At 37.4% G+C, this 22421-nt stretch overlaps 1 protein-coding gene and 1 long non-coding RNA gene across 2 annotated transcripts in view; one reads left to right on the forward strand and one right to left on the reverse strand.

The window, feature by feature from the left end:
* WDR64 (WD repeat domain 64) overlaps positions 1-22421 on the forward strand; it is a 79963-nt gene that overhangs the window by 47576 nt on the left and 9966 nt on the right. The window contains exons 12-24 of the mRNA XM_075748796.1: positions 2905-3031; positions 5236-5384; positions 7296-7419; positions 8726-8895; positions 11190-11366; positions 12281-12411; positions 13702-13794; positions 15500-15593; positions 16982-17024; positions 18321-18451; positions 19817-19922; positions 21616-21677; positions 22093-22202. Of these exons, the coding sequence (XP_075604911.1) occupies positions 2905-3031; positions 5236-5384; positions 7296-7419; positions 8726-8895; positions 11190-11366; positions 12281-12411; positions 13702-13794; positions 15500-15593; positions 16982-17024; positions 18321-18451; positions 19817-19922; positions 21616-21677; positions 22093-22202 (1517 nt within the window). The remainder of the gene's footprint in view (positions 1-2904; positions 3032-5235; positions 5385-7295; positions 7420-8725; positions 8896-11189; positions 11367-12280; positions 12412-13701; positions 13795-15499; positions 15594-16981; positions 17025-18320; positions 18452-19816; positions 19923-21615; positions 21678-22092; positions 22203-22421) is intronic.
* Positions 11079-21305, reverse strand: LOC142601051 (uncharacterized). The gene is made up of 3 exons (XR_012834615.1): positions 20463-21305; positions 16733-16871; positions 11079-11348 (listed from the first exon to the last, which is right to left on the reverse strand). It is a non-coding gene; the product is annotated as an uncharacterized LOC142601051 (long non-coding RNA).

A 22421-nucleotide genomic window follows, 5' to 3' on the forward strand; every position in this document is an offset into this window, starting at 1 on the left:
TGTAACTTCCTTTAAAATCACATTACTGATGGGAATTCCAATAATCTCAAAATCTGTGTATCTGCCTGAATGACTTCCTTCCATTAGTCTCTATTTTTATTTTGCAGACAGTGAACAGTCTTCTACTTCTTGGGGGTTTTTTAGCAATGGTCTTTTTTCTATGCTGAGATACTTCAACATTTTATAACATCCACAGTAACAAATGCTCATTTTTAATTGTATAGTGTGTGTCTTAGGAAGAAATCATTCCTGGCAATTGCAATGAACTTTTCATAACATGAACATATGCAGAAGAAGTCTTCCTCATTATCAGAAGCATTTTTAAGGACACAACATACTGCCTATGAATTATAATGGACACATGCTCTGTTCAACAGAAAAATAAATAGATTTCAAAATGAAAAACAGAATAGGCTATGGTGAGGAAAGCTGAAATAGTAAAAACTTGTGGGTTATGTTTCAGACTATGATTTGCTGTGTATCTTTTGGGAAATCACTTACTTTCTCTGTTTATGGGTTTAAAACAAAAATTTTTCCTGAAGTAGTTATATATATATATATATAAATGTTTAAGTATTTATGTGATCAAAAGGACAGATACAAGTGGTACTCTGAGGAAGTAAAATTGTCTAATCCCAAATTTGCAGGAAAAGTATTTCTCAGGTCTGTTTCAGGTTTTCAAAGATCATTGTATTAAAATATGAGTAATATTATGCAACTGAATTTTCTGAGTTTTCAGCAAACAATTTGATTGTAGCTGATTTTTTTATGAGGTTGACAGATGTCATGTTCTTGTTTTTTCCTCAGAGTTCTTCCTGTCAGATTTCTAGCTTGGTGTTAGGCAAGATGAGCTAAAAGCAATTACTTTGCAAATCAAATGTCTTTAATGATAATTTAATCTGTCTTTCTTCTACCAGTCACCAGCATTTGTAGGTTAGGAGCACTCTGACTGCTGAATTTGAGTTACACATCAGATAGTAGTTTCTAGCATTTCTGATACAAGATGGATTGTAAGTCATTTCCTGTGGCATAACTTGTTAATGGCCTTAGTAAGTAGCTTATGTCATTAAAACTTTTATGAAATTATATGAAATTGTCAAACAGAGCTCTAAGTTCTTTGTTCTGTCTAATCTCTTTTAAGTATTTCTAAGGTGCCAGTCATTGGTGCTATCTAATAGAGCAGTCAGAAAGAAAACCAAGTAATTTCAAAATGAACTTTCAGTCTTGCTGTCCCAATTCTACTTGCTTCTTTTTCTGTTACAATGCCCATCTGTTATGGACAGATGCTCAGGTGGGTTTCAAGAGGCTTACTGGACTGTCTTTCCACAACAGGCAAGCTAATGTACCAACACAGCTGCTTTTACCTGTGGGTGAACTAAGTAGGTTTTCAGGAATATAATGCAAGAATCTGCACCCAAGCTGTCCGCTACAGACATCTTTGGACTTGGGCCTACCTTTACCATAATGTTTTTCACCATACAGGAGATCCTGGGATGAATCAAAGAAATGGCAGTGGATTTCCCTAGGATTTTTCCTAGGATTTTTTTTTTTTTTTTTAACTCATCAGATCTCCCAAAATTATTGCTCTTTTTGAGAAACAGCAGCCCAGGCCCAGTCAGGGCAGGCTGCCTGCTTCAAGCTTCCTGAACAAGACCATGAAGTTAGAATTCAACCGACTGCATCAAGATCACCTAAGAAAAGCCACTGAGATCTCAATTAGGTGACAAAGTTATGAAAAAGGAACAGCTGAGAGAGGAAGACCTTGAGGGAGTGTACCACAGGAAGGAGAATTATTCATCTGATAGTTCTGTCTGAGATGCAGTTCAGTTATCAAATTTAGTTGAATATTTCATGGTTTTGTGCTGATGTGTTTTGTGGACTTACGCATTTTATGAAGCATTTCATCCAAAGATTAATGACCTTTGGCAATGCCCACAACACTCTCAGTATTGATAGGACCATTGTACCAACCTATGTCTTTGTATTAAAATCCCAATTAAAAATGCAGCCCCACCTTTTAATAACACAATTGAATGAATACAATAACTTCCACAAGTGCCTATATAAAACTCACCACATTTTTGGCAGCTGAATAAGAATTGAAGGCAGATGTGATGACAGAATAACTTTTGAGAGCATAGTAAGATTATCTTGCAGGGAAATACACCACACTAAAATCCATGGGAACTGAGAAATTAAATCATGATTTCTTGCAGGATTAAGAGTAGTTTTCATGAGATAGCAGTAAGTTCAACACAGCTTTTGATCAGGTAGGATGAATAAGTGCTGCTAACATGTAATTATTAATGAGTACTTCTAGAGCTTAAAGGAAGTGCTGTGTTTTCCATTGAAACTGAAAGTGAGAACAAATATATCTAATATATCTAGTGTTCCTTACAGGATAGTACCCTGACTGTGATCCGTAGCATTTGGTTACGGAGAGCACAAGAACTATATATGCATAAAAATCCATCTGCTGTTAGTCAAAGATTTCCGGAACTCCTTTATCCGGAACACTCTGAAATTTATCTTTGTACTGTTGCACACCATTTGATTTTCCAGTTCAAATGCAAGCTTTAAAACTATTGGCATTTATCTGTACGTGACTGAAAAGTATGACACATTGGAGTCATCTTGTCGTAAAGGAGTAGAACCAATTCTCAGGAGACCTGGTTTCACTGTGGACTTGTCAGGTCAAGATTACAAAACTCAGCCTTTCTATGTCTTGTATCCTTAGTAAAATGGGTATAAAGATACCTTTGGTATTTGTCTTGCTTATTTTTGAGATGAACCACACTTAACAATGTGATTTTCATTGGAGGCTATAATATCATGGAAACGAAAAGTAGTTGAAAATCCAGTCATGATACAGTACTATATTTTCTCCCCTCTCTTTTCATCTAGATTTTTAGAGTGTGGGATATACAGACCCTTTCACTGCTGCAGGTCTTCCACGATAATCAAGGGAGTCCTGGAGAGATGGAGACCTTCACCATGGTATTTGACAATGATCATGGCACGCTTATCACCGGTATGTTACTGCAGTTGATGTGTGAGACCATCCCCCTTCTCCTAGAATGCGATTTCCTTTATGATTACATACAACTGAAGTTGAGTAAAGGAATAAAGTATGAGAGATGTACAGAATACTGGGCGGTAAGAGTATTTGCTCATTAAGATCATTTTAAAGTGGGTCTTGTTATATATGGTGCTAATTTCAATATAGAAATATGCATGAAAATATGCAGCATGGGAGTTAACAGCAGGAACCACATGAAATGAGAAAGGCTTCTCTGAAGGGAAGGTGAGCCTTCCTTAGAAAAATTAAACTACAGACATTGTTGTGTGGCCTTGCCATTTCTTGAAAACTAGTAAGCTGCTGATTTTTCCCTAACTATTCCTCTAGCACCCTCCTCCCGTTTGGTGATCGAAGCAGCAAAGTCTAGTCTCTGTGGAACCCTCACAACTGTATTCAAACTCCTTATTTAACTTAGTAGCTACAGAGACCCCCACAATATGTAGTGTCAACAGACGCACTGTCCAATTGATCAGTAATGAAATATTGTGGGAACTCATCTCAAGGTTTCTGGCCTCTGTTCCCTGACTCTGTAGAAGGAAGCCTGGAACCTCCGAGGGACCAGAGCTTTGCAGGTGTAACTAGGGATGTTAGTCTTCTGTATCTAAGGCAGAGACTCTGCAAGCCGGTAGAGTTTGCCTGCCCCAGAGACATAGTCACTGAAAACACCCAGCTTTGAACCTGTTCTGGGACTATAGAGGCCTGAGACATACCAGGCAAATAAGGTCGTTGTCCTTGGAGACAGCTCTTTCTGTCCTTGGATTAGGAACAAGTCACAAAGCTTGCAAAGCTTGTCAAATCTGAGAAGATGAATGTGAAACATTTTGTTTTCAGTGACCTGGTGGTTTCTGTTGAATCTTTGTGCCAATAAATCTGGTTTAGAAGCCTAAATACACGCATTTGACTTGAGTCCACAAATTGTTATATGAATTTAGGCATTTGGTAAGCACCGCAAAGCTTAAGAAACTTCAGCTTCTAGGTCTTATTTAAATGCCCAGAATATTAATCATTCTAGTTTTTAAAGATTTTTGATCACTAAAAGATGCAGATATAATCTTTAGTTCAAATTTAAGTTAGTGAGATTTTCAAGACTTAGTAATGTAGGGATTTTACATGGATAAATCCTCGACAAAATGAGGTAACTTCGCCCTTAGAAACAATGATTGGAGCAGTGCCTAAATACCTATAAAAATCTGGTCCTGGACTCTCTTAATGATTCCATTAAAAGACTAAGTTAATGTCTGCTTGCCTCTGAAGAGGGCAAGAGACTGAGGCTGTATGTGGACAAATTAATTCTCATTGCTATGTACCTGACTTTACAGAAGAGATTTTCAGTTATTAGTTTACTAACATCCATAAATCATGGCTCACCTTCATGCTTCATTTGAATATTGCCACAGCTTTCCTTCTGTGCCTTTTTCCAAGCTGCTGGCCTCTATGCCTGGACTTTTGCCAGGTATTAGGCAATTTTGTCCTTTGCTGCATGCTCGCTGCTGACTGCTGGTCCTCTGCTGGTAGAACCGTAGTAATACTGGAACCGAAATAGGAGGCTGCATCTGTAGTCTGGCTTATGACCCTGCGATGTAAAAACCTTGCTTTTGTCTTGTCTTGCCCATCTGCTTCTCTGTCTTTACAACCCTTCTGATCTGAGAGCACTGAAAGGTGTCTGGAAAACACCATTCAGACCTGCAGTGCTGTATAAAGGTAGGTACTGGAAAGACCTTATCATTGCCTGCAGATAGAATTGCTTTTCTCTAAGAAAGTGGATATCAGAGTTTATTTTAGTGATATATCTGCCAATTAGATTTTTATTTATTTGGGTTTGCTCCCTTCCATGCCAACCCACTCTGGAACTGGAGGATTTATGGCTTCTAATGATTTGGAGTCAGGGTATCAATCCCATCAAAGGTAGGTAGGCAAGTGGTTCTTTAAGTCAGGGAAATAATTAGCCATTGTTTAACTCGTGCTTTGTGGGGAGCATGTGTGAATGCTTTCTGGTTTAGAGAACAGATATTCTCAAGAAACAGACAACATTCCTTATCCACTTCAGAAAAACTCCAATGAACCTTATGTTTTACATAAAATCTTTTTTTATCCAGGTAAAGTAACTGGTACTATACACAAAATGTATATATTCTCACTCCTCTAACCCTGTGCAGGTTCAGCTGTTATTGACATTTATCCCCTAACTCATATGATACAAGATGCGAGACAGGTGCCACAGACACATGAGAAAAGCATCAATGTTCTGGTTTACAACAGGGCTTTTCACCAAATTCTCACTATCTGCTCTGCGTCAATAGTGAAGGTGAGTGTAAGCTGTCACCATTTAAACTGAAAAAGTCTCAGCTTTTTTTATTACAAATAAATTACTGGGCAATTACATAAGTAATTAGTGTTTATTATTCAAAGTGTTCATTTTGAGACTATTTTTGTGCTCAAATTCTCCAGAGAGGTGGTAGCCCTGATGAATTAACTACCTGGGTTCAGCAGCCTTAATTTTGCCAGAAAACTACTTCCCTGACCTGCACTAACATAATTGCACTGCAAGCACCAGGCAGACTGAGCAAGGCTTCGGAGGTACTGGATTTAGTTGTAATTCCTTCACCTCTTCCTGCAATGGATTCTTGCAAGTATAGCAACAGTTGTGAAAGTCCATTGGCTATTTAGTAGCTACAAAGGAAAATTTTAACTGCCATGATGTCAAACTGTGCATCTGATCAATAATTTATGCAAGCACAAATACACATTATTCTTCAATTCAGAAGGCATATCTGATAAGCACATCTTTAAAGTTTAGGAAGTATTTGAGTCCCAGTCAGCTTAGTAGAATGTAAACTTGTACTTTACACATTCTATAGATTGCTATAAAACATGAAAAAAAGTCACTTTGTAAAAACAGGAGTGTGTAAAAGATGCTGCTCTCAGATAAAAAGATTCCTTGAAGTTTCATTGGCACATACAGTATGCCTAAACTGTAAAACCTGACTTTTTATCCTCCTGTATCGCTGCTTATTCTTTTGGCTGATGTGCTTCTGTTTGGCTAGTGGTTCTAGAGCCAATTTACTGACCTGCTGTAGATCCTTTTCTCATTCAAATAATTTCCTAGAATATGTTGATTGAGCCTTAAGGATTTCAAGTCACACAGCAAGGGAGAAGTCTTGAATATAATAGACAGTGACCAAGAAAAATAAAGTCATGGAGATCACTTTGATCACTTTTAATCACAGCTCTTTTTGAGTTGAAGCATTAATGAAAAGATTAAACTTGCCTATTAACTTTACCACTTGCATTCAAACCATTAGAAATAGTTGCCATGCAAGTGTCAGAAAACCCACATATGAATAAAACAAATCATTACTGGTGTAATTTAACAGTATGACAATGATCATCAGAGGTACCGAGGACCTGCAGTTTTCATTAACTGTTGATGGGGTTAGATGGCTAGATGGGTAGGGATAGGCAGCCTCTCTTATTGGGCCAGCTGGTGATGCATGCCATTCCTGTGGAGAAAGGCTTGTTTGTGTAAAGGTTTGCTCTTTTTATACACTCAGTAAAGATGTTATTTCTCACTGTAAACCCTGCCTTCCTTAGACCACGATGGCTACAACACCATTAGAATTACAAGATAGTTCGGGGCACTAGTTGCTGCAGAAAATCAGTTCCAGGTAGTGCATATGACATGAGTGGCTACTTCATAAATCCAGTTGAATCTGAGCTATTCCACTACAATGACCAAACATTGTTCTGGTACTTCATCATAAGGCATTGCTTAAATTCCCAAAAGAACGAGATAATGATCAAATATAGTTGTTCCTACATTTTTGAATCAAATGTTTATGAAAAGCCTCATTTTGATATTCAGCATAGAAATTATAGCTCTAACCATTCTTTCTAGCTAGACTGCTTTGCTTTTGCACTGTAAACACTCATACTTAACAACAGTCTCTCTGACTTGACAATGGTCTTTCTCACAGCATACTAAAGAGAGCCTCCTCTTGCCAGAATGGCTTCTCTGGGGAGAGGAACATTTTCATGGAAACTACACTAGTATTTCAGTAAAAGAACATGGTAGTGTGCTATTGTAACAGAGAATCTATTTCATGGGATGTGAAAATTTGCTCTTGGAAGTATTCATCTTTCTCCAATTACACTAGAACACATTGTGTGATGAGTTTTAGAGGATGTAATACAAATAATTACCATCTTATTTTTTCAGGTCTGGGACCTAGAAACAGGATATCAAATATATCAGATTGAAGATGCACATGGACTGAATACTGAAGTGGTCTGTGCAGCCATTGAAATAAATGGTTTTTATCTTGCTACTGGGGGATGTGATGGTAAAGCAATTAAATAATTACCACATTATATTTATTTAAAATGGCAAATGACATGAGGAGACAGAACTCTTTGTCTTGACTGTCTCAGTGACAGAAGAATGAATTTTGGTTTTCTTCCAAGATGGGAGGAAGTATGCACAGAAAGGCATGCACAGCTGTCGGTCTGGGGAAAAAGGCAGTGGGGGAAGGGTTGTCTTGGTTGGGTTTTATTTGATAGGTGATTCATAGAAAGGTTATTTTTGGCTGCTTGGGCTCTTGTACTTTGCTAGCCTACTGCTCTCTGGACGACTGTCTTCAAAGCTCTTGGTCTGAAAAGATGTTTCCTCATAGGACTTAGGACCTGGATCTGTATGCCACACTGTAACTAAATGGCTACAGATGGAGAATGGCTGGTTTTCAATTTTATAGTATCTAAGCTCAATTTTATAGTGTTTGCAGGCACTGAACACTAGAATATGTATATATACATGTTTCCTGAATTTTTTGTGTGTGTTATTTAGGTTGCATCAGTTTTAGGTAGTGTGTCAAGACCTCTCCAATACACAAGTGTTACACTGAATTCTGTAGCAAACTTTAGTAATTTTTAATCTGTTAACATGGCTGAATAATTCTTCTCATATTCCGATGTTCAAGAGTACACACCTGAAGTATTAAAATATATGAAATATATGAAAGCTGCCTCACATAAAGAGGAGATGGCCTTTTCCACACAGCATACTGGCTAATGTTTCTTGTTTATACTTGGGAGCAGAGACTGCACCCTTTATGGATCTTAAGAGCATGACAGAAGGTGAATGCTATCAAGTCTTACAAAAGTGAAGTCATATGTAATAACTGCTTCACTTAAGATAATGCTCTAGCTCCTTCTCCCCACTAGCTCTGTGGGACAAGTCCAGCAACGAGATGCCTCTGCTCCTTGCTGTAGCTCAGAACCTGAAGTCTTCTGCCTGATGGCCCGCCACTCTGCTTGCTCTCTGATGGCGTTAGTCTGGAAACAGAAGTAACGTAGGCAGTGGTCTTTTATCCTGGGCTGCAGCATAAGACAGACATGGAAAAAAAATGGAAAAATGGTGGGGGTAGTGGTGAAGATGTTTTCTGGTAAGTTCTGTGTCCCTAAGGGTGCTTTCCAAAGAAACACTCACACTGTTACAGCCTTTGAAAGACCACTGACCTAGGTCTGAAACTTCAATTTGATTTTCTTTTTTCTTCTCCTTTCCCCGTTTGATGCAGTTCGTTTCTGACTTTGAAGCACAGGTTACTGCTGAAAGTTCATTCCCTTTTGTATATCTTTCTCATCTGTGTGTAGGAACAGTGAAAATTTGGGAGTTTGAAAGTGCACAGGAAGTTAAAGCCTTGCCTTTGGCCCAGCACAGCAAAGATGAGTGTCGTCTGCTGAAGATGGTTTATCTGAAGGCTAATGAAAGTCAACATGCACTTCTTGTTTTGGAGCAGAGTGGGAAGATGAAAATCATTCAGGTTTTTCAAATATACTTTTTTTTTCCCTAATTTCATTTGGTAGCTCCTAATTTTCAAGGTAAAATAGGACTTTTTCTTTAATTAGTAGATAAACTTTTAGAAACTGTCAAGGAACAATCCACTTCCTGCATGTCATCAAACTGGCTTTCTGCCTTTCTGTCTAAGAGTTAATACGTTCATTAGTCCATTGCTGGTTTTCAGCATTCTGATCTTTGCATTCCTTGCATTTGCTTTTCTCTTTGTGATCGAGGTATCAGTAGTTACAGATCCTTTAAGGTAAAAGCTTTAAAATATTACTGTTGTGATTATAGATAGTGTTTACCCCATTTAAAGGGTTTCTAGTTCACCAGCAGCTGAGACTGGTTAGAACTGTTCCTGCAAATCCTGTTTCTGTATTTAGGTGCACTGCAGTGGCCAGAGCCCTGTTTTTTGACAGCACCTCAGGCCTAGGGCCATGTTCTCATGAGCCAGCCATACCTTTTACTCCTTCACTGCCGCCTTTCACCCTGACTGTGCTCCTCAGTCAGTGGAAGCCACAGCATCACCTTCTTGGGTTCTGGATACCCATCCTTTGCAGAAACCACTGTCCCATTTCCGCAGCTGAGCCCTCAAATTCAGATACTGCTGACCCATTGCAGTCATTCGCATGCCGTAGAGGCTCTGTTTAATATTTACTAAGAGGAAGCTTCCATGACTCAGGGATTCAGTTTCACAAACATCAAAGGCCTCAGGCCCATACACTTACGTCATTTTGAAGTTCTTCAACTGTAGCCTCATACCCCTCTTGGTATATTTTCCCTCTATGGAGAGTAGGTGACCACGGTATGATCCTGCAAAAAAACCCTCAATATCGGAGAACATTTTGGTTAAAGGATTTTTTTGTCTAAAATTACTAGATTAAGACAGTGTCTGCTTAAGAACTGATACAAAGAAACAAGACAGGAATAAATCGGATTGACTTGCTAGGCTTGATTTTGAGAGTCTACTCTGTGTTCCCTTCAGGTAAAATTAACAGGATGCATTTGGAGCTCACAATAATTGGGGTTTCATTCTCAGACAGACCATGTTTCTGTACAATTTTTTTCATCAAACTGGAAAGTTTTACTTGGGACAAAATTCTCCTCCCGAAACTTTAAATCCACTATGTGCAAGGGAACAAAGGCTGTGGGGAGAAGTAGTAGGTTTTACTAGACAGATTATACATTTAGGGGAAAAAACATGCAAGCTCTCATCTTGGTAAATAATTTATTACTTTTGAGCCTCCTGCTAATGAAAAGCTGTTTTATACAGGGTTTGCTTTTTATATTCAGATTTTTCCTGAAATACTACATCACACCAATTGCACCCCAGTGTTATCACTGAAATTGTTAAATGATTCCTGTAATGTAAATGTATCCCTTGACAAACAGGTTGGTGAGGAGTTGATTCTTTTCCAAGTCCTTATGTATCTAAGTACATTAATTTTTTTTCACATAATTGCAGAACTACTTTTTTATACAAATGTTTAACTGATAATAAGCAATACAGGTTGTTATTATTACTAGCTTTTAAAGAGGCTCTGAATATAGTAGTTAGCAAGGTAAACTTAAGTAGCACCCCAAAACGAGTTCATCCTTTGCATAAATCTACTACAGATTGCTCAATTTTTAGTCCTTCCCACAAGGTATCTCTTGTTTGATACACTTAATATCATAAGATTTACTAAAATCTTAATCATTGCTTCATTCTGGAGTTCAAGGCATCTATGAAAACCTAAGGAGCTGATTTCAGTAGTACTTCTCAAAATAGACAGAAATATCAAAGTTAAAGCAGAAACTAGATACTGAAGTGAATATGTTATAGTTGGAAAAACTATCAAGGTAACTCCTGGTAGCCTCTGGGCACAGTGAGGACGAATTAATGACTCGAGGCCATGGCTGAACCGTGGCTGCTTCTTCTCACACAATTGGAACAACCACTGGTTTTGCTGGTATGTTAGATATCAACTGGAGACTAGCAATGTTAATAAAATAAGCAGCTATAACTGAAGAGACAAAGGGGGTAGTTAAACAGAATGAAATCAAAAGCTCTGAACTCCACAGCTGCACAGCTTCTAATATTATAGCAGGTAATTTAAAGTGGAATATCTCTGGCTGGCACTTCAGTTTGCAGTGTAGGCATATGCTAGGTGATACCTGTAATAGTTTTTGTAGTTTGGAACAGAAAACAAGCTTTTTACACATGCTTGCTGATAATTTTCTTACAGATAGAGAAGTCCTTTCCTTCCTCTTTCATTAAGTCAGTTATTTTAATAGGGTAACTCAGTACAAACCTATCTATATGTCACATGGGTGCTTCCTGAAGCAGTGTCATTTCCACGAAGGAATCCAGTTGTGTCTCTGTCACTGAAGCCTGACACCTTGCAAACAAGTAATTTTTTTCCGGATATTCAGCTGCCGTCTGACACCAGTTCTCTAAGGAATGAAACAGAGGTGAGAAACACTTCAAAGTTCCACATCATTTACAGAAGATTAGAAAGTAAAATGTTTACTGTGCCCTCAAGGATTTCATGTTTTAGCAACAGGATAAGAACCAAATAAGGATTCCAAACTTTTCAGTACACTGAAGGTCTAAAATAAATCATGTAAGAAAGTGTTTCTAAGGGCTGTATCTGCCTAATAATCCGTTGCATGGTTGTCACCATGATTAAGCAGCTGCTCTGAACATACACTTCAAATTCCTGTACAAAATACTAAGTTGAGGTTCTTGTATAAAGTCTTCTAGAAATGAAATGCCATTCATTACTATAGCTAGACTGACCTTCAGTAATAGTGGCAATAAAAATCAAGCTGGGTGTTAAAGTGGTTCCATTTTCTCTTCTCATTGCTTTGGTAAAATGTCATATTTGTTTCAATTGTTGACCAATTTAACTTGAATAGCCCACGAGGTTTAAGTTTTGTTTTGTATAATTCCACTAACTCTGTAACAGATCTGGATGATGCTGATGGAAAGCATCATATAGTCATTATATCAAGCGCCATTATATCTCTGTTCAGTGACTTATTCCTTTAACTTGATTAGAGTATCTCCATAGATACCTTCTTCTGATTGACCTTTAGTTGTTACAGCTGTTTTTGCATGCTCTAATTGCAATTGTGCCACAGATAGCAGGTCAGGTTGGCAAATGGAAGCCGCTGTCTTCTGCAGCAGGGTTTCTCCCAGTACTATCACTCCCTGCTTCCTTCTGGTGCTTCTGTGTAGCTCAAATACAACAGTATTAGAATAGCATTGAACATGCAGTTGTAGACACTGTCAGTTTAGGCATCTTGTTAAATTAATCGTTAAAACGTTTCACTCTCTAGTGTCCACATTGCTCCTAATCATTTTTTTTAAATATTCTTTGTAGAATTTTGTACCTTCTGTGGAAATGAAGTGTTTTGATGTTTTAAAAGTAGAAGGATGCAGTTTGATAGCTACAGGAAGTGCAAATGGTGCAATAATTCTGTGGGATTTTGAATCTGCCTCCGTGAGATGCCTGTAAGTATTGCTTTCATGGAGACATTTTGATCTCTGGTATTTCATACAAACTTTTCAAATGGGATACTGGAAATTCTAAGATACTCAACTGTCAAGGGTGATAGACAAGCAGGAGTTAAAGTAGCAATTTATGTGGGCCCTCTCCCTCCCACTTCAAATGACTTTGCTAGCTAGTACTGACACTGCAGGTAGGAGAAGTGATCAAGAGAGCAAGTAATTTGGGGAAGGGATGATGTAATTAAGAGTAGTGTTTTAACATAATTCAGCCCTGCCACTGAAGGAAACTCTTACTATACAAGTCACTCTGTCATTGACTAGAGGCTGCTACTGAGCTGTAGTAACATTATTTTGCAAGTTTTGTTCTTGGGAGGACATCTGAAATAATGCTACTTCAGGTGATAGTGGCAGATATTGTACATTATCAGTACCATTGTCTATACCTAGAAGACTACAAGTTGCATTCAGTAAGGAGAAATCTGAAGTGATTTTTGATGTTTGGGAGTAAAAATCTTTCACAGAATTTGACAAAAAGTGAGTATAGGATGGTTCCAGATATTCTCGTGAGGATTAAGCTGCTACATCAGGAAAGTGAACAATGACAACATGTCTGGTTAGATTGAGTGCAGCAGCACGGCAGTATTTCTGTGTTGGTGATGGAATACATGTTTTTTTAAGACCATAGATAACTATCCTACCCAACAGATTCACAACATCCTTCATGTGTAAAATTGGCATGTTTGTAAGAAAGTGAGCTGAGCTTTTCTGTACCACAGGAAATAATCAAAACTTAACTGCAGCTCTGTCTCTGTCTCTTCCTTTGCTTTTGCCTCCCCATATATGGGGGAGCCAATTCATGTGGATGCATAGAACACAGGAAAGTCAATGCTTTGTAAGTAGAGTATCTTACCCAGGGTTCACATGACTAGTTTGAATGCCAAGATCAATGTACTTTTCAAACATTAACTTAGCTAGTTAACTTCAGCATAAGTTACTTTACTTTTCTCTTAAATACTAATTCTCAAGAAAATACTTGGCTGAATTAAATGTTCATCATTCCATCAGGTTCCTGTGTTTCCTGGCACAGGCACATTCTGTATCTACTCTTCGCTGACATTAATCCATCATAACTGATTAACTGATTCTGAAAAATTGTGTCTAAAACTTTTAGGTGACATGCATTCTGGGAAATGAAATATTAAAATTTTTAGATTATAAATAAAGTCTGCAACTTTTTCTGGGAACAATACACAACCTATCTGACACATCTTGTACAAACATTTTTATTTTCAGCTGTAAACTTAATGAAGACAGCCAGGCTTCAGTTCTTCAAGCATCTGGGGTCAATGCCATGTTATTCCTTGTACATAGCGCTTTCTTTTCCAGGTAATTGTGTGCATTTTATCTTCCCTCAGGACAGATGCAGTCATTTGGAATTTTGTTGTAGTAAACTGATGTAATGTTTGTCCAAGATAGCTGATTTAAATTGAGATTTTCTTTGCATTTAATCAATTCAAGTTCAAACAGTTAATTAGCTTTCCCATCCTTAAACTTGTGTAATGCTTATCAATCCATAATATATGTTCTTTTTTTTACCACTCCACTAAGTTATCTTTTTGTCCTCTAAATGACCTCATAAGTCTCAATTCTGTTAAAGAATTCAACAGAAGTCAGCTTTTGTCAGATATTAGTTTTCCTGTGTACTGCACCTTCTTTGTTTCTTATCTCTGTGAGATAACTCTGTGTGGTAGCAGGCTTTTTCTTTATTTTAAACCTGATATAATCTTCATGGTATTAGATACTCTCAGCAAACAAAGATGGAGGCAATCTCATTGAAGTGTGCAGCCTCAAGATTCATTGTAAAACAAACTAGAAGCTGGCATAGGTTGGTAATGTTAGATGGAGAACAAAATTTTAGCCAAATATGCTCATTTTGAGAGAAAGGCATTGCACGTCTACATAACCAGAAGTGCTTCTTTTCCAGTGGATGTGCAAAGGCAATGGTAGCCAAAAGGACTCTATATGGTTTAAATACTTATGCAGCTTTAAGGTCTTAAGCAATTAGGCAGCTTTTTTGCTCTCCTGAATCATGGGAATGGTTTATGGTCTTATGTTGCTTTAAAACCTTCAAGTAGCTTATGTATTTACTACACCCCTAAATGTACCAGTGCCACTTAATTCAACATAAATTTCCTTTTTGACATTATAGCTTAATTATTAATTTAATAAATCCTAGCTAAATTAAAATGTGGTGATTACAATTCACAAATGAAATATTTTATAAATCAAGAAAAGATCTGATTACGGTTCAACAGGAGGATCTTACAGTGTCTTTGAATCATATAGGCTTAGGATGTTTTGTATGTACTGGGAAGGTACCTGGATTAATTTGACTGTGATCATATATACACACACACACAATGTTCAATAATGGTAGCAAGTCTGTAAGATAAAACACTGAAAAATTACAGTGTCATGGCCACCTGTCCAAATGTAAGTGGGCTACCCCAGATGAATACTTTCTATATGTGTTTTACGTTATCCCAGTTATTCAGATACTCTTGTCAAAAATAGAGCAGCTGTGACATTGGTGTAAATTATTTGGCCAGAACATCTCATCAGCAGTCAGAACTTTTCTTGACTCAGAAACACAAACATTGAAGAAGACCTCCAAATTTTTTTCCTGAGTTTCTTCCACAGAATCCCATTTCTGATCATTATCTCAACAGATTGAAAATAAGTTTCTATAATTAATTGAAAACTATTTGCAGAGCAAAGCGCTGTGTAAATGTCATTGGCATACACTAATTTTTTCCCTTTCACTTATTGAGGATGAACACCAGTGTTAATTTTGATATACTATGGATTTAATTTGCTCAAAACTCCTGACAGGACAGATGGCTGTGTAATATGCAAATATTGCCTACCAACTTGGATAAATTTCTAAAACACCAACAACTCTTAGTCTAATCAGTATAATCAGTTCAGTCACTATTCTATTATGCTTTATTACACTGGACGATGTTGATTTCCAGATAGCAAACAATATCCTCAACAGTGTCAGTGATCTCCAATAATTTCTTTCACACAGGCAAATTAGTTCCCTGCCCTCTACTACTGCTACTGTGAGAAGTGATATCAGTGCCCTTCCAGAGCACAAGAGCAGTTCTTTGAACCTGCATAAGGTAGGTATAGTGGCTTCATGGATTCAGTAGCATTCAAAGCAAATTTCTGTTTTCATTTTGGGTCTGGTTTTAAAATCCTGTAGCTTACTAAAATCCCTCCATAAAGCCATGCACAAAACTAAATATCAAGAATTACAGAGAAATGAACTTTGTTCACCTAAGATGAATGAGGTAGGGAATTAAGAATACATTGTCAGGCAACCAGCTCTGTTGATACTTGGAATAGCTGACTACCAAAGTGTTTGTCAGATGCTTATCACTAGCAATTCTGACTTGCAAACAGGGGTATAGAAGAACTCAAAGGGGAAGGTAAAATAGACAAATCATGACGTACGTGAATAAAAGTGGAAGCACATCTACTATGCAGCCACACTTGCTTGGACACATTGCTTTCTAATGACAGTACAAGAACTTTTTTAATTTACCATCAAGATGCCAGTGTCTCAATCTGTGTATTTTTGCTAAAGATAGCATTATGATTTTTATGACACTTTTTGTCCTTTTATGCCAGAAGAGCACGCCATATCTGCAAAGCAACAAATAGCAAGTAGGCAAAAAGAGGAAAATCCTGCTACCTCTCAGAGTCTTTCAAACATGTTGTTTCAGCAGAGCGTGGCACTTTCATAGATTCCCAAGTAGACACAGGTCTAACTGTCATCTGCAAACTAAAGTATACAATATCTTGTGCTATGTAGTCATTAGAATAACAAAATGGACAGTCATTTGCAGCTCTTAAAAAGATGCCCAAAAACCCAACACATCAAGCCTTACAGATCAATAGGTAGGATGAGATTGATGTGGCTTTTCTTCTTCTAAGATACTTCAAATACTCATGGATGCATAGTTTTTCCTGTCTTATTTGACAGCAATTTTTGAGGCCAGTATACTGATTTCTGTCAGCCTTGGGGATTGTCAGAAGTAAGGCACAAATGAAGGACTGTGATAATTCTCATACTGAAGATGCAGATGAGCAAATGTTACTGCTATTTATGCATGTTGTTCATCTTTGCTCAAGGAAGTAACAAGACTATATACGTGTTCTGAATTAAACTAAGAAAGAGGTCTAGGTTACATTCACATGACTGTAAGGGATTGACTTTGCTTGTCCTAAGAAATTAATGCCATTCAGCCAAATTTACCTTTAGCATGTTCCTAAATTCCCATTGATTTCAGTTGTGATTTGTTCATCTGTGATTTTGATTCTCTTCAGATGAAATGTTTCCTGGTTTCACTCAGTGCTGTCCCAGATTGAATGGAAATCGGGGGAATATTTGAATCCTTCAATTAAAAAAAAATAAGTTCTTAAAAGAATTTAAACTAGAGAAATGTTCTGTAGTTACACCCAAATTCCATTTTATAACTGTTACATTTTTATTCCTTGCTTTTAGGAAAATGTAAGAAGTGATGAAATTATTACTGAAATAACAACAGGTATGGAAAGATGTTTTTCATTCTCTTTGTTGTTGATCCACAAGTTCTGCCCAGATTACCATAGAAACTGAGTTTGTCAGTTTGTCTGGCAAACTGTGTTTAGAATACTCGAGATACCATTGGTATGTGGATGACACACCTCAACATCTTTTGTTCACCCCTGATTCACAGTTATTTCCCAACAGCCAGGCCAGGATGCAGGGTATGCAAGAGTCTAATGGCTGATTTTTCTAAATAGACATGATGCCGAAAACCTTGCAGAATTTAGGAATGTCAACTATACACACTTCTCTTCCACATAAACATTCGAGCAATGAATTATTGAAATGGTATAGCAAGAACCAACTTCAGTCAAATATGAGTGAATGGCCTCACAGAGAAAATCTTCAAAAGCAGATAAAATTTTAGAAGGAAAAATCTTCCCTATCTTATATATCCTTAAAATAATATAAACAAGAAAGAGCCAAGTGCTTAAGAGTTAAAACTGTGCAAATGGATTCAGTGAATTTGCAAGAATCAAATCCTCCAGATTCTTCTGAATGCTTTAGACATTCTCTGCTGGAAAGCAGACTTTCCCAATAACAAGAACTTTGATCATCTGAAATGTGGATTTAAGCTGAATTTATTTTTCAAAGAATACATGCCCTGAAACTATAATATCCCTAAGCCTTGTAGCTGCTCAATGAAATAGACACTCACATTAGGTCCTGTATCCACTGAATGTCAATTTCACTGAGGACCCTCATGGGACCCCCCCAGCATCTCCAGCTCTGAGGATGTCACAGCAGGAACTCAGAAAAGGTTCTCTGTGACCACCACCTTACATTTAGCAAAAGTTTTGAACATAAGAATTATAGAAATCTATGATTCCAGAATTGTTAAGTGTCATTTAGTTATTAAACTTCATTTCATTGCTGAATTGGCAGTAATCTCTAGAAGGTTCATGCAGAGGCTGCAGAACTGCCTCTCAGCTGTCCTGATGACCACTGTCGTGCAGTCCTCCTCCACTCTCACTGGTGCTTGCAGTTTCTGTGAAATCTGTTGCTGTGCTCTAAATAAGGTTCACCCACATTATGGACCAATAGTTCTGGCTCATTTAGATAAGATCATGAAGATCATTCTAATTTCTTTTCAGTTGTCTTTTAACCATATCTGTAACATTTTCAGAGTAATGCCATCTTGATGATGGAGTTTATTTTCAAATTTACTTTTTTCCTAGTGTTATGTAATTTCTGTACATTCAAAAGTGGTACTAAAAATTGTTGATATTGTATGATCATTTGTGTTCCGAAGCAGAAGACACAACTAGGTATAAGAATATCCAGTGCTTGAAGATGAACGTACAGTTATCCAAAGCTGTAGCAGGACACTCACCAATACTGGCTTCTGCTCATGAAAATGGCTGTATCTGCCTATGGAGTATTCAGGTAGCTATCTGAATTTCTTTGGGATGGGACTGGACCATGAAGAAGGTAACTACTAATATTTGGAAACATGCTTTTTAACTAGCAATTGCAGCAGCAGATGTTTTATCGCATTTTTTGGTTAATAGTTTCTTCCACAGACACAAATTATTTCTGCTTTAATAATGGTAACACACAGTAATGGCAAGTGGAAAATGAAGAAACATGATTTGTAATAATTATAACAAAAACTGACTGTAAAGTTATGTGAAAGTCTAGAAGTTGATTTTTCACCCACATCATTTACCTTCTAAGAAAGGATGATAGGCAAGGCAGAGTGTCCTACTCTCAGAAGAGGAGAAATGTGTCTAGAACATTGCACAAGCCAGCTAGCGCTAGTAGGGTTACAAATCAGGAGAGAATAGCATCCTAATACATAGTGTCCTAATACATAGTGTCTACTGCTATAATCAGTTTGTAAAGCCAGTCATGTAACAGAATGCCAATGGCTTAGCTGTCATATCACCTCAGACCTACGAGACTCTATTCCAGAAAACATGTTGCTCTAAACAAGAGACAGTACATGCAGAAAGATGGGAGAGTACCATGATATGACTGGGTACTATTGGTCATTGTGGCAGACAGTGACCACAATATGTCAGCCATGTAAGGCTGCAGGAATCCCAGCAACGCAAGTCATAGCGAGAAGTTTTCAGAAAGATGGTGACATATCTTTGCAGATGTTTTATGCAAAAATAGAATACGATTGTAAATGTCCCCAAGTACAGTAAGTGTGGACTTTGTTGGGTTTGTTCACAGTTGATATATTAGTGTGCTTAGATTCCTGTAGGAATCTCCAAGTTCAGATGATGATATCATCACTGACATGATTGTCATCATCATTACATGGATGACACAGTCAAGATTCTCCTTAGCAAGACTTTCTCCCTCACCTCCTCTCCAACCTGAAGAGATAATAAGGCATGAAGTCTACTAATGCTTGCTTGAAAAATATAAAAAGTTGTTGAAGGAGACATCATGGGTCCATTTGCAGCAAGAAATGATATTTCAGTAGCAAGTGAGATCATACTGATGATATTCCACAGCAAATGAGAGATAAGAGGTAAAGTAGGAGTGGGTACAGATAGACTGTGAATTGCCTGAAAAGTGAAATAGCTTGTTCTTTTGATGTAGAAGAGATAGTAATCAGAAGAACAATACATCCCAGCAGATTAGGAAACTACCTTTTTAGCTGCTTTCTGAATAGACAGGAGCTGAGTAACACTGAATAGATCAAACCAATGGCACTTAACTTGTGATGCATTGATAAGTATTTTTTAAATGTAGAAATTATAAAGAGAAACGTGTTTGTTTATTCATTTATTTTAGGGAAACTTAGTGAAAGAACTTATGCCATTTTCAAAATATGCTTCAGTTCCTCTGACAGCACTATGTACAGACATCTCCACTAAAATGCTTTTGGCAGGCAGTAAGGGTGAGTAAATTTGTTAGTCATTCTATTCAGGACAGTTCGTAGGACCACAAAATATCATGCTGTAAATGTGCCAGAAATGTGGAAATGAAGGTCCAAATGCTGCTAGACTTTCTCCATCAAAGCTATAATTAAATAATTGAAAAAGGTATTTTCTAGTATGAAAGGATGGTAGATTAAAGCTTAGCATTACATAGCATTATCAGTAGAATTGTTTTCATAAAAGATATTACAATTTTCTTTATTCACAAGTCCTGCATATACTTTTCATCTGAATTACTGTATTAATACCAAGGGCAAAGATTTCTACTAAAACCAAGCAAAAATTTCATGTCCATGGTAATAAAACTAAATAAAAAACTGCAGCTGTGGCTCTACCAAGAGCCATGATTCAGACACTGATATGGAGTGCAGTCATGGCTTCAGCAGTATGCTGCTATATAAGGAAAGAAAGCACTTGCGGTTTGTGCTAGCAGCGCATTGATAGACTTTTAATTTCACACCAAATCTGGCTTTCATTTGGCAGAAAGTTCAAGAGTTTACCTGCTGTCTGATTCTCCTCCAAACCTTTAGAATCACCCTGGCAATTTTCCTCTTCTGCATCTGTCATATGAGGTTTTTGTCCTTTAATGTGTCACTTTTCTTCTAAAATACCTATTAGAACTGTTCCTGCCAGCTTCCTGCTCTTACGCTGTCAGAAGCTGGATGAAGCAAGGGGCTTTTCCCCATTTGTTTCAAAACTGAGCAGTAGCTTGATGCTAATGCTGAAAATGAAGAAGAGTTTCCATTCCTCATTGATTCAAATCAGTAAATGAGTTCAGGAAGGCAGCATACACTGAACAGGATTTTAATTAGTGTGGAAATGTATCCACCCTATTACCTATTTATCTGATACTCTCCCTTTGTCCTTTTGTGTTTGTGCCACTGTGTATTTGCTTTTCATGCTTTCCTCACCCTTCTTTTTTATCTGCAGTGCTACTACCAATTTCTTGCTCCCATTACAAATTTCTCCTTGTTAGGAAAAGGTCAGCTTCTCTGTCAGCCTCCTTGCTTGCTTGCAAATGTACAGTCCTAGAAACCAGATATGACCAGTCTGAAGGTTGGAATTACGCAAAAGATTCCTCTGTCTCGTAGTAGAAACAAGAGATAAGAGGCAAGTTCATCAGGAAAGAAGGAGCCTAGGCAGGAAACGGGGCAGTTGTGGGTCATAAGGAAAATGATTCTTTGATTCTAGCTTCACATGAGTGCACTAAAAGGTTGTAAAACATTAAGCTTTCATTACGTATGCAATTAATCAAACTTTGTCCATTTTAGCAGGTTTGGAAAACAGCTTAATGCCTAGGAAGCTCTCATAGCTAGTTTGTGCGATAGATAACTGTCTTGACAAGACGACTCTTATTTTTTACTCATGTCATTTAAAGAAAAAACTTTACGTTCTTTCCATTTCAAACCTATCCAGTTAATGACACATTGCTCACGAAGAGTATGTGTATTCTTTGCATATTAATGAATGGTCCATTATTTTCAACTCTGTGCTTGACAATAAGATAGCGACATTCACCTTAAAATAACTTTCACTGACCTGTAATCCCTGCTTCATTCTGCCCAGTGTTTACCAAGAGCAGATCGTAGCAACTAGTGAATGGATAGCACTAATAAAATTTATTGATGTTTTGCTTTTTCCTTTCTTAAACAGAGGGACATATTATGCGCTGGAGCATTGCCTCATTCTTAGAAGACCCACAAAATAATAAAAATGTAAGGAAAAATATGACAGATTTTCTTAACTTGAACAGTATACCAAGATAAGACAAACAGAGAAAAATGGATTCAGAGCTCTACAGGGATTAAAAATGTTTCCTGCACATAAAGGTCATGTCTTTTGCTTGAAATAATAACTTGATTCTGTGGCAGGAAAAAAAAAAAGAAAAACATAAGTAAACTGCTGTTAGCATTATTCCATTGTGTTCAAAGAGGCTACGTTAAGAACGAATTTATCCATGACCCCTGAGTGATGTTTCTACCATATGCCATTTGCAGGCTGTTTCATGGAGGGATTACTTTTTCACCTGTTTTAATTTTCAGAAAGCCATGCTGATAAATCCACTAAGCTAGCAATCATGGTGGCATACATAACTGCCTGAAATGTGGTTATGTTGCTTTTTTCTCTCAGCTAATAAAGGAGGAGCTCTGCTGGAGGGCACACTCTAAGGAAGTGGTTGACTTATTTCATGAAGAGGAGAAAAATGTGGTAGTGACAGCATCCATTGATGGTTCAGTCAGGTATAAAAATGACTAATACTTACTGCTATGGCCAGTCAATTGAACTGTCTCCAAAGTTCCTCTTCTTGCTGGACTTGTATATAGGCTAGAACTTAAATAAAATACAACACTGGGTGCATTTTCTGCTCTGCACCTGAAAGAACTAATTTTTTTAATGTAACATTTCCAATTTTCTCAGGAGGTCAGACCTTTTGCAGACTGTCATTTTCTTTCAGCAAG

The sequence above is a fragment of the Balearica regulorum genome, chromosome 3 (assembly GCF_011004875.1).
Source record: "Balearica regulorum gibbericeps isolate bBalReg1 chromosome 3, bBalReg1.pri, whole genome shotgun sequence".
Lineage (NCBI taxonomy): Eukaryota > Metazoa > Chordata > Aves > Gruiformes > Gruidae > Balearica > Balearica regulorum.